At 46.9% G+C, this 12,420-nt stretch overlaps 1 protein-coding gene across 1 annotated transcript; it reads right to left on the bottom strand.

The window, feature by feature from the left end:
• Window positions 1-1,085: 1,085 nt before the first annotated feature.
• On the bottom strand, window positions 1,086-7,329 carry KCNA1 (potassium voltage-gated channel subfamily A member 1). Its single transcript, XM_081310676.1, has 2 exons — window positions 6,785-7,329; window positions 1,086-6,414 (listed from the first exon to the last, which is right to left on the bottom strand). The coding sequence occupies exon 2, from the start codon at window positions 5,816-5,818 to the stop codon at window positions 4,331-4,333; it is 1,488 nt and encodes a 495-aa protein (XP_081166802.1). The 5' UTR covers window positions 5,819-6,414; window positions 6,785-7,329; the 3' UTR covers window positions 1,086-4,330.
• Between the last annotated feature and the right edge of the window lie 5,091 nt (window positions 7,330-12,420).

The following is a 12,420-nucleotide window of genomic DNA, read 5'->3' as shown; positions in this document are numbered from 1 at the left end:
TTTCTAGCAATTTTATGCTATGAATGGTTACCACCCACCAATTCCCACCACTCCCAGGAATAAGTCATTCCTGGAAGAAAATGGAGAACTGCTTCCCTTTTCTGATGTTCCCTTTTCTCCTTTCTGTTCAAGCTGATCTAGCAAACGAAGAATTAAAATTTTAAAAATCTGCTTAGAAAGCATATGTTTTGAGGTCTCCTATGTTAAATGGGAGGGTTAGAAACTATTATTACTGACTCTTTAGATGTCAACAAATTGTTGAAAATTTTGTTAACTATACACAACATGAAGAAGGCTCCTATTGGACAAAACTAAGTTTCTACTTAGAGAAATCTACTCCTCATTTACCACTTACATGTATTTTCTTTAATTCTCAAGCGAATCAAGATTGTGCTGTCCCTTGTGCTTTAGTTTCACTATAGTGGCTTTTCATTCCTGAAGATTTCATTTTCAAGAAATAACTGCCCAACAGCCACCATGAGGAAAAAAAATCTTGCTGTTGGTTTGTCTGATTTTTCTGGGCTAACCCACTAACACACTCCCAGTGAACTGGTTGAACTCATCATCAGAACCCGAGTCTCAACGGGGGAGCCAGGGGGGTTATGCACAGATGGGGAAGAAGGGGTAAGCAAAAAACAAAAAACCTTTCCTGACTCTAATCTGCCTTCTAGAAATCTGAGGACAGAGGAAGTTAATGTCTTTGGTCTCTCTGGTTCAGATCACTTGAAGTGAGTTACCCACTTCAGAGATTCTGGGATGGCTAACAGCCCTGGTATGACCAAACCCTTCCACTGCCACCCTATTGAACTAGGGCCCCCACGTACTGGAAGAGCTGAGCTATGGCTATCAGCATTTCAGAAGTTTCCTCTTCCTGGAGGAAACAAGTGTTCAGGGCTTGAGATACCGAAGCTCAGTCCCTAAGAAGGGGACGAAAAGGCAAGAAGTCTGATAAAGTAAATACAATAAAGAAGCCAAATGATAGTCATTCCCTGCTAGGCAGTTTTGTTAAGTGCACCTTCAGGTCTACAAAGACATTTCAGCACATTACAGTGCAGGGGGCGGGGGGGGGTGGGGGGGCGGGGGGGGGTGGGGGGGCGGGGAAGAGCTTTGTCAAACGTTGCATGCCTATGCTACACAGATAATCCCTGTACGCTGTTCTCACTGAATTCAATACAATGAGCTAAGATGGATAAGCAGCATACATTTTTTTCCCATACCACCCCAAATTCATAACAACAGCTCATCCCTAATCCCAGGCTGACAGGTTCACCACATGCAACACTTTTCCCTATAACACATGCAGAAGAATCAGCCAGTCCAAGGTATAACTATGAGAGGTATACCAAGTAGCCAGAGACAGTCTCATGAGTCTTGGTCCCTTTTTCTCATCCTTAACCCATCCATTCCATAGTACTGAGTGGATTATTGCTGTTGACAGAATGCAGCGTTCTGAGTTCTGTTGTGTCCTAGACCTCAAAGTCAAAATAAAAATCAAGATATCCCCAGGGATTGGGGAAGCAGTTGGCATTCCTTTTTCACCAACTGGGGGCTTTAAAGCAAAGAGGAAAGAGATGGATAGCCAGGATGAGTTAAGGTTCAAATGCAGAGAATACATCACAGGGGAAGGTTTAATGCCCTGTAGTCAGAGGCTGTGTAGTTCTAGGCCCTCATCTTCCAGGATGTGTGTTGTGTTCATCTTACAGGAAAATAGAAGTTGCACAGGGAAATATAATAGCCACATTCTTTCTTTCAATCGAGTCAGCCAGCCTGGGTGCCACTCTTGTTTCTTGTTGATTGCCTCGCTGCTAGTTTGAGGACAGGATGGGGGGAAAAGGATAGAAGTCACAGGGAAGATTCCAGAAGAAGCTGGGCAGGAATGTAAGGCGGTCAGCAGCAGGCAGCCACATGCTAAGTGCAGAATGATGATTCCCCACTTGGTGTCCTTATAAAGGCTGAGTGCCTCTCCACTGGTGGACAGCTGCCGGGCTCCAGAGGCCTATGTTACGTGGCTCTCTTTCAGCTGGGCATGAGGTCCCCACTGTTCTTTTAGCTGGGTGACTGGGGCAGCAGAAGGTAGATGCTCAGCCTGTGAAGTGACTGCCGGATGGGATGATCAAAGGAGCATCATAGGAAACATCGAAAGAGGGTGGGTCAGGAGGGAAGGCCTAGGAAAGGTCATGGTAAACCCAGTGTTCCACAGTGATGCCTGAAAAAAAATCAGGCTATCAGAGATTTGCAAAGTGCTGTAGCTAACTGAGAAAGAGTAAGGAAATGTACCAGGAACACTACGTTGGACCTAGGAAACTGCATGTCCGGAGAGGCCCTCCATTGGAAACAAATTTCCAAAGAGTTTATCTTGGCTTCTGGTGGAGAAGAGGGGGAAAAAAAAGTTCACGGTTCACGTCCGGTTCAAAGATGGGTCTCGGTTCCTGTCCAGAGTCAGGCTGCCAAAGGGGCCGAGTCCAGTGATGGCCAGTGAGACAGCACCCTCCTGGATCTTTCCTCTCCAGAGTTTAGGGTAGCACGGTCTTCTCACAGTGGTGAAGTGAGAGTGAGGATGGAAAAACAAAAACAAAACAAAACAAAAAGCAAAATATCTGTGCCCCAACCCCTCCTCCCTTCTGTTACGTAACTTCTCAGCTGTGTTATGGAGGCACTTCCTGCAGTTCACTGTGGGTACAGGATGAAGGCACTAAGCAACTATTAAATCAATTGGTTGAGTTTCTTCAGGGAGCCTCAAGGGGAGGGCTGAAGTCTCTGCAGACTTCAAATCATGACTGCAAAAAGAAATCAGCTCTGCTTTGGATGCATACAATAGATAAACATTATCATTTACATCCTAAGAATGCACCAAAAACATGCAATATTGCACCTTTTTTGTTTGTTTTTGTTTTGCTTGTGTTTATCTTCAGCTAGAAAGAATACTTGTTCTTAGGTATCACTATATATACCTTGATGACTTATTTTAGTTTTCCATATAGTTGCCCTTTAAAGGGATGGGCATATTGGTCCTCTCTCTGCCTACACCTACACAGAAACCTGACATTTCCCTGAGCAAAGGCAGGAAAATTGACTGAGTATCCCCCACCCCCACCCCACCCCCATTATTTCTTTTGGGCCTTTCATCCCACAGACTTGTAATTTTTATTTTTTAAAATTTTTATTACTGAAATCATGCATTAACTAATTTAAGGTACATCTTAATCAAATAGGCCATAATGCTGAATAAGAGAACATGCTTTGAGCTCCAAAAAGTTGGTTGTTCCCATCTGACTAGCATATGCACTTAAATACAGTACTTTATTTACTAATAAAATTGTTAATAAATGAAGGAGTGCACTTTTGGTGAACGCAAATGAAAAAGAATCTATTTTTAGAAGAGTCAATTTCAACGTAAGCTTATTCCCTATCATCTGGGTTAACTTTCTTAGCATGCGATAATAAAATAAATGTTATCAGATTCAAACATGCTTACATTTAACTCCATTTGTGCTCTCTTGCAAAAAGGAGGCTAAAGTTTTATATCCAGTTCTGAAGGTCAGGGGTCAAGGTGCAGGACTGGTGAGAAATGACCTGTATTTGGCGCTCATCTGCACTTGAGAAAACTTAGCAGCACTGCAGATGAATCAATTAATTTAACTCAGTTATCCTTTTCTTAGAGAATAGTCTGGGTTAGAGGAAGAATGGGGCAGAGGGAAAATCCCTACCAATCAGGACCAGTATCAGATTTATAATAGGTGCTTTGTGAACCAGTCTTAAGTAGTTTTGGTTTTGTTCGCCTTGTAGTATGCAGTTCAGTCGACCAAAATAAAAACATGTGTTCTTTGCCCATGAGGCTGGTATGTCATGTTACATATAATACATCTGATGCACTGTCTTAAATGTACTGTGCAGTTTGCAAAGATTTCATATTGGAGTCCCATGCAAGTTTTAATTTTATATTTCTAAGTGATCATCTGGTTTTTAATTTAAAAAAAAATTAAAGAAGCCAAAGAATTAGAAATGTTTCAGAATGGGAAAGCATATGAATCTTATTTTACCTGGACTAATTCATGGACTGCAATTTTAAAGCCAGTTTTAGAAAATATTCTTCCTTTTCCCATTTTTTAAATAAAATGAAAATAGGTTTCCCCCCTCCATGGGTCTTGAAAGCTTCAGTTCATCACGCCCAAAATCCACAATGCAACAATGCATTGACAATTAGAGCATTCAAAGACTATTCAGTAAAGTATCTACAAAGTGTGACAGAGTCACTAGGGTTTTGTTTTGTATCTTTAAGTCTTTTGAGTGGGGCTTTTTTTGTTGGCTGACTTTTTTTGTTTTGTTTTGTTTAAACATCGGTCAGTAGCTTGCTCTTATTAACGCAGTTTTGATTAGCTGTGGTGCAATTGCCAGTTCTGATATTGGCCTGTCTATAGTGGGCTATGCTATTATTCATATCCTCTTCGATCTCCATGTATTCAGACTTGCTGATGGTGGAGGAACTGCGGCGACTGAGGTCACTGTCAGAGGCTAAGTTAGGGGAACTAACATGGAGCAACTGAGCCTGCTCTTCCCCCTCAGTTTCTCGGTGGTAGAAATAGTTGAAATTGGACACAATGACAGGTACGGGCAGGGCAATTGTCAGCACACCAGCGATGGCACACAAGGAGCCCACGATCTTGCCTCCAATTGTCACAGGGTACATGTCACCGTATCCTACAGTGGTCATGGACACCACCGCCCACCAGAAAGCATCGGGGATACTGGAGAAGTGAGACTCAGCTTCTTCCGCCTCGGCAAAGTACACTGCACTAGAAAACAATATGACCCCAATAAAGAGGAAAAAGATGAGCAGCCCTAGCTCTCTCATACTAGCTTTGAGAGTCTGGCCCAGGATTTGGAGGCCCTTAGAGTGACGGGAGAGTTTGAAGATTCTAAAAACCCTTACCAACCGGATGACCCTGAGGATGGCCAGCGAAGTGGCCTGCTCACCCTTCTGATTTCCCTCCTGCTCAGCTATCTCGGTACCTAGGGTGATGAAATAAGGGATGATGGCCACAATGTCGATGAAGTTCATGATGTTTTTAAAGAAGTCTGTCTTGCTGGGGCAGGCGAAGAAGCGCACCACCAGCTCAAAGGAGAACCAGATAATGCATAGGGTTTCCACGATGAAGAAGGGGTCTGTGAAGATGTTGGAATTGTAGGTAACCGTGGTGTTGTCGATGCGGTGGATGGTGCCCGTGAATTCCTTTTCATCCTTCAGCTCGGGGAGAGTCTCCAGGCAAAAGATGACAATGGAGATGAGGATGACCATGACCGAGACTATAGCGATGACCCGGGCTGGCCCCGAGCTCTCGGGATACTCAAAGAGCAGCCACACCTGGCGCTGATATTCCTTCTCGGGCAGGGGGCGCTCCTCTTCCTTGATGAAGCCCTCGTCCTCTCGGAACTTCTCCATAGCCTCCTCGCCCAACTCGTAAAATTTTATCTCCTCAGAGAACATGTCCAGGGGCACGTTGACTGGCCTCCGCAGGCGGCCCCCCGACTGGTAGTAGTACAGGATGGCATCGAAGCTGGGTCGGTTGCGGTCAAAGAAGTACTCGTTTCTCAGGGGGTCGAAGTAGCGCATGCGTTTCTTCGGGTTGCCCAGCAGCGTGTTGGGAAACTGCGCCAAGGTCTTGAGCTGCGTCTCGAAGCGCAGCCCGGAGATGTTGATCACCACGCGTTCACAGCACTCGTGGTCATCGTGCTCGGCTTGCCGGGGATAGCTGCCATCCTGGGGGTGGCCCGGGGCGGCCGAAGCTTCGTCCACGTTGTCCCCCGACAACACCGTCATGGTGGAAGCCCGGCGCAGAGATGCGAGGCCAGCAGAGAGCCCGGGATGAGAAAGAGCGAGGGAAGAGGGGTGGGGGGGACCCAAGCGCCCCCCCCACCGGAGAGTGCGTCTCCCCCACGCTCAGGGGGAGGGGCTTCGAAGCAAGCAGGTCCGGAGATCCGCAACTTCACTTGCTATTACCTTCCCCTCCACCCTGCCTTGTACTCAATTTGGAATCCCCCTTTCCTGCGGGCCCGAGTGCAGCTTTTTTTTTTTTCCTTTCTTTCTTTCTTTCTTTTTTTTTTTTTTTCAAGGGTTGCGTTTGGGGATTGTGCTCTGGTTTTGCTTGGGGTGAGCGGGGGTGGGGGGCGGGTGATTTTAGTATTTCTTCCTGATCCAAGGTGCCTTAACGCAGTGCCGTTCTAGCAGACCGGGCCATCGCTTCGGGGATTCGCCCTGGCCTCCCCTCCCCTCCGTGAGCCCTCCTAGGACCGGGTGCAGTGCCAGCTCAGCAGATCCCCACGCCTTCCACCCCCTCTGCTGCTCCTTGGCTCTACCCCCTCCTACCCCTCTTCGCCTGCCGCCTTCTAAGCTCCCACCAGGGCGATCGATGGACGCTGCAGAGAAATAGAAAGTGATACGGGGGTAGAAAATCAGAAGCATTCAGATGGGACGGACCTACAGACACCAAAGAGCACAGACTTCTAGCTTTTATAGAAAACACTGGACTTTTACTGGGGTTACCACATACATACAGACAGACACACACGCAGACACCCAGAAATCCAAGTTTGGGGCTCTTCCACCCCACTTTCCCCAATGCCCAACAGCCGATCTGTTTACAACTTCGTTAAACTGAAGATCGGGAAAGCTCTGAGAGACGCTGGGGGAGTTCAGAGTCCCCGGCAGCATCCTCGTATCCTCGCCCTCCCCCGCCCGGTCACCCCAACCCCCTCCTCTGCAGCCCGGAATTGGGGAGCCCCCTACCTGGCCGGCCGGCTTGGCGCAGGGGCGGTGCTGAGCCGGCGGAGAGCCCGAGTCGGAATGCGGCAGGTCGCCTTTGCAGTACCGGGGCGGGAGCAGTGGCGGTAGCCGCAGCAGCATCTGAGAGGTGCAGGGCAACTCGCCCCCTTGGTGGGTCCGCTGGTCCAGTGTCCCTCTCAGTTGGACAATCGCTTTACTGAGCAGCTACCGCGGAAATGTCCATCCCCTATCCCTATTCTCACCCAATGCCAGCAACCTGGAGATACTGTCCTGCAGGGATTCCGGAGAATGCGGGGCTGAAAAGCAAAACTGCCACCCTCTCTTGAATCTCCGAAGCAAATGACGATAAACAGCACTCGCCCCCTCCTAACACTATGGGAGCCCTTGAGTCGATCCCGAAGGAGGCGGGCGGGCAAAAGCCTGGATCTACATGGCTTTCCGGTCCCCTCTGCTCTCCGCACCCCAGTGCGGACCTCTCCGGGGCTGCACGACGCTCCAGGAGCCTTTAGGAGCTCCGAATGGGGCAGGGTGCGTGCGGCGGCGGGTCCGCTCGGTCCATTTCTGGGCGCTGCAAGATCAGCAGAAACCTGAGAAAGCGCCTGGAATGCGGAGCAGCGATTGGCCCACCCGGGCGTGGGTTGGGGAGGGCGGGGGAGGGCAGGAGCGAGGAGGTAGATGGAAAATATGAGGGGGTGGTTTGGCAGAGAGGGGGTTGTCATTCAGTTCCCACCCTTGCCAGCACAGCTCTTCCCTCACCTACCAGAAAAACCCACCACCGACTCTTACTTCCCTTGTGGCCCACAGCCCCACCCACGCAGGGCCCCCAGCCGCGCGCGACCTTCCCCGGGAATTTCACATTGGAAATGGTCAGGTCCGACGCAATGCAGGAGGTGGTGTTCCTGGCAAAACTCCTCTTATGGGTTTGCGTTTGTGCAGTCCCACAATAATCCACTTCCATCCTACTGCTCTATACGCCATCCCGCCCCTCCTCCAGGGGGCTCTCCGCTGGGCCCACTCGCTTCTCCCCGCCGGCCGAATTCAGAGATGTAGGTAGAGCTCTGCAGTTGAGGATCACTGGGTTTCTTCTGTGTAGTGTAACTGGAAGATAGTGGTGCTGAGTCGGTCCCTCTGTAACCTACCATGGGAGTTGAAGTTTCCTTACAATCAGATTATTTTGAAATATAGAGAATGTGACTTGTGGGGGACCGAAGGCTTCGTGGGTTTGTGGGGTTGTCTGCCAACTTCCTGCTAATTGGGACGAATCTGAGAAGCAAGTCGCCTACTCACCTCCCACCCTCCGTCCCGCCTCCCGCAGCCTCTTTCCCCGGCCTTCTGACTTCCACAGATTCACTTTCAAGACTTGCAACTTATTAGGGAAAGGGTCCCCACAGAGGCGCTAGGCTGCGCGAATCGGGGGCGTGCGCGGCGTCCTGGGAGTGCGGCCGGAGCTGCGCCCCCAGAGGCGCGGCGCCCCGGCGCCTGCAGCACGGGAGGAGGCAGTCAGTAGCTCTTACTTCAGCTGCTGCGGATTCTCTAAGGAGCCAGCAAAGAGCCAGTGTCACTGTTGATTGGTTCTTCGCGCGGCCTTGGGAACACCCCTTCACACCACCACTGTTCACGTTGCCTACCGCCCACACCACCCACCTCTTTAATCAAAGCCAATGATTGCATCCTCCCCACACTATGTGGCTAGTGGAAAGCAGGGGCCTCTAAGGGGTTACCCAGGCAGCACAAGAATCTCGGGTATGGAACTAGTTAAATCCCTCCTCCAGTTTCAGACTCCAGCTTTCCTTTCAGAAAAATAAAAGTGTTTGTTCCCTCTCTCTCAGATTTTGTACCCCAGCTTTTCTTCTATGAACAATGAGTCGTCTTATAGAGTACTCCTCCTTCCGACATTAAACTTTGCCCTTTTCGCACCTTCCACACACATATTCCTCAATCTCACGCGGTAACTTCACTGATCCCTGTCTGCACTGCTGCTTAAAAAAAAAAAAAAAAAAAAAAAGACACACACACACACACACATCAAACAATCTCCCCCAAAACAGAGAAAACCCGGCAGAAATGAACGTTGAGATTGCACTGAACAGTATGGTCAAGTCTCTTGATTTGTTGTTGTTTTGTTGGTGGTTTGTTGTTGTTCCTGCTACCACTGCTGCTAGAATCCTAAAGGACAAAACCCTAATAGACATAATAAACATTTTGTGACTATTCCCTATTCTTCTGTTTCTCTATCTCTGCTCGTTTCTCCTTCTTCCTGAGTAGCACCCTGCTCTCCTTTGAATGCCTCTAAATCTCCGCAGCTTGATGTGAATGCACTTACTTTGGTTCAACATTTGGAGACTGCTTTGCTAAGGAGATTTGCGGACTGCGTGGGATTCCAGGTTTCTAAATTCAGGATTTTATGGCAGGGAATGATAGGCTCAAGGGGTCTTCGAGATCTCTGGGGTGTTATTCCCCTTGGACACTCAAAGGGAATAAAGTTGTCAGGAACTCAGCATTTGTGATGCAAGCCCTCTCTCAATAAGGGTCTAAAGATATTCATTCTGCCCATATTTCTTCAGCCCCAGCTATATGGCAGGCATTGTTCTGACACCAGAGACCAGGAATAACTAAGACACAAGGTCTCAGACCTCATGGAGCTCACATTCCAGTGAGAGATGTGGGCAATAAACAAATGTTCCATGCATAATAGCTTCAGGTAAGGAAAATTAAGAAAAGGGGAGAATGACAAATACAAATTTATAGATAGGAAGGGCCTCCATACAAAGGTATCACTTGAACAGAAGACTTCAAGAAGAGAGACAGGGAAGAGCTGTAGCTCAGTGGTAAATTGTCTGCCTACCCTGCATGAGACCCTGAGTTCAATATTGAGCACCACCAGGAGGTAGGGGATGAGAATGTGGGGTACAGGGTACACTCATACATTGTTGATGGGACTGATGGGTTGTACTAATGTACAACCAGTCTGGAAAGCAGTATAGAGATTTATCAAGACTAAGAATGGATCTACCATATCACCTAGCTATCCTATTTCTTGGTATTTATCCAAAACAAAATCAGCATACTATAATGATCTGTGCCTACCAATGTTTATAGCAGCACAATTCACAATAACCAGGTTATAGAATCAGCCTAGGTGTCCCTTAATAGAAGATTGCATAAAGAAAACGTTACACACACACACCACACACACACATACACACACAGAGTTTTACTCAACCATAAAGAAAAATGAAATTATTTCATTTGTGTAACTAGATGGAACTAGAAAACATCATACTGAGTGAAATAAGCCAGACACAGAAAGTCAAGGGTTAAATGTTTTCTCTTATATGTGGAAGCTAGAGAGTAATAAGGAAATTTTTTAAAAGAGCAGGGAGAAATCTCACGAAAATAGAAGGGAAAACAGTGGAGGAGAGGAAGGGGAATGAAAGGGAGGGAGAAGGGATAGGAAAGGAGAGGAACATCATGTTTACGTATGAACACATCATCATGTATAAACACATCATGTATGAAAACACGTTTTCCACTTTTATGTCTAGCATACCAATTAAAAATTAATCAGCAAAAAACGAGAGTGAGGAACAGCAAGATCAAACCTAAAGATGTAAGAGTAAGGCAAGGACAAGTTTAATATATTGGGAAAATAAAATAAGGCCAGTATGGATAGAAAGAAGAAACCAATAGAGGGCAAGTCAGAAGGGTAGACAGGCGATAGATAGGCAGGCCTCAGAATATTTCTCTTTATTCTGAGTGCAGTGGGAAGATGTTGAAGGGCTTGCATCACTGTGGTAACATGGCTTGGATATTTTAAAGATTACTGTGGCTACAAAGAGCAAGACACATGGTTGAAGGCTGTTAAGTGGCATAAGCAATGACAACTTAGTCTAGGAAATAGTGGTGAGCTTGCAAAGAGTGGTTAGAATAGGACGACAGTTACTAACAGAGATGGCAGAAATGAAGAGAGGAAGAGAAGAAATGTTAACATGAAAATGCAAGAATGTCTCTTAGGCTTGTAGACTTAGACCAGATAGATGGTGGTGTCATGTACTGCAGGTGTGTATCGGACCACCTCCCCTGCCTGAATGTGGACTGCATGAAGTCTGGGAGCTTGTGTGTCTTGGTTAACACTGCACTGGGCAATTTAAGTCTCTCCCCCAAACTCTCCACCTCACCTTTCTTCCTGCCCTATATCTGCTTGCCCTTCCACAGGTGCTGAAAAGCCAACTCTGTGGGCAGCTGAGTTCTGCCTCCTGGGTTGACTACACTGCAGCAAGTGGAATCTGAATTCCTCAAGTCTGTGAAAAGACCCGGGTGAGCAACACAGTGACCTAAAGGTATAGTATTAGCTCAGCGGACCAGTAGCAGCTCACCCAGTGGACAATACAAGGTAGGATGGAGCCAGTAGGCAAATCCCCTCTGCTTTTCCCCTTTCATGGCTAATCAACCAAGCACATGACCTAGTGACAGGCTGTGTCTCTGTAAGCTCCTGAAGCAGTGACCTGCTTCATGACTTGTCACCTTGTATTTGCATCTTATTCTCCTCTGTCTTGCTTTCCCTTTCCTTTATTCTTACTGCTTTGAGTTCATACCTCTCACTAAAGCATTAGCTCCTGAGTACTGTCTCAGGTTTTGTTTTCCAGGGAACCTGAACTGAGGCAGGGAAATCAAAACTTCATTTGGGGACCTGTTAAATTTGAGAGATCTATTTAATATCAAATAAGGATATTGAACATGAAATTCTCTAGAGTTCAGAGAAAAAGTCTGAGTAAATCAAGATTTGTCATCCTTAGCACTGTTGACATTTGGGCCAGATCCTTTTTTGTTCTTATTGCTGTGGAGGGCTATCCTGTGGATTTTAGGATGTTCATCAGCATCCCTGAATTCTACCCACTAGATGCTGGTAGCACCTGTCCTCAGTTGCAACAACCAAAAATATCTCCAGCCACTGCCAAAGTCACCCTCAGGTGAGATCCACTGGGATAGATGTTAATTAAAGCCAGAATACTGGATGAGAGCACTTGAACATAAGGGTAGAGAGAGAAGAGGAAATGTGCAAATATTGTGCTCTAGATGCTGTAATGCTAAGAGGTCAAGAAAAGAAGGAATGGAGAAGGTGTGACTGGTGTAAACAAACCAGGAGAGTGCGGTGGCTGTAAAAACAAATGAAAACTGTGTCAAGAGGGCAAGATCAACTTTGCTGCCTACAGCCAGTATGATAAGAAAAACGAGAAACTGAGCATTGACTATCAGACCAGGGAAAATGGAGTTGAAAAGAAATTGAGGGAGAACTGATGATATTGGGTAAAAACAACTCAAGTTTTGGGTGTCAAGGGGAGCAGATGACTAGAGTTTTAGGCTGAAGGAAGATGAAGGGTGAAAGACTTCTTTAGGATGAGAGCTCTGACAATACACACACACACACACACACACACACACACACACACACATATATATATATATTTAAAGATAGAAAAGAGAGAGAGAATTTTTTAATATTTATTTTTCAGTTTTGGGGGGACACAACATCTTTATTTTTATGTGGTGCTGAGGATCAAACCCAGTGCCCTGCGTATGCCAGGCAAGCGCGTTACCGCTTAAGCCACATCCCCAGCCCCAATATATTTTTATGCTAA

The sequence above is a fragment of the Spermophilus citellus genome (assembly GCF_964194105.1).
Source record: "Spermophilus citellus genome assembly, chromosome: 10".
NCBI classification, from domain to species: domain Eukaryota; kingdom Metazoa; phylum Chordata; class Mammalia; order Rodentia; family Sciuridae; genus Spermophilus; species Spermophilus citellus.
This window is presented reverse-complemented; position numbering and strand designations above follow the sequence as displayed.

Excerpts from the sequence above, each read along its gene's own strand:
- KCNA1 (XM_081310676.1), bottom strand. The coding sequence starts at position 5,818 with ATGACGGTGTTGTCGGGGGACAACGTGGACGAAGCTTCGGCCGCCCCG.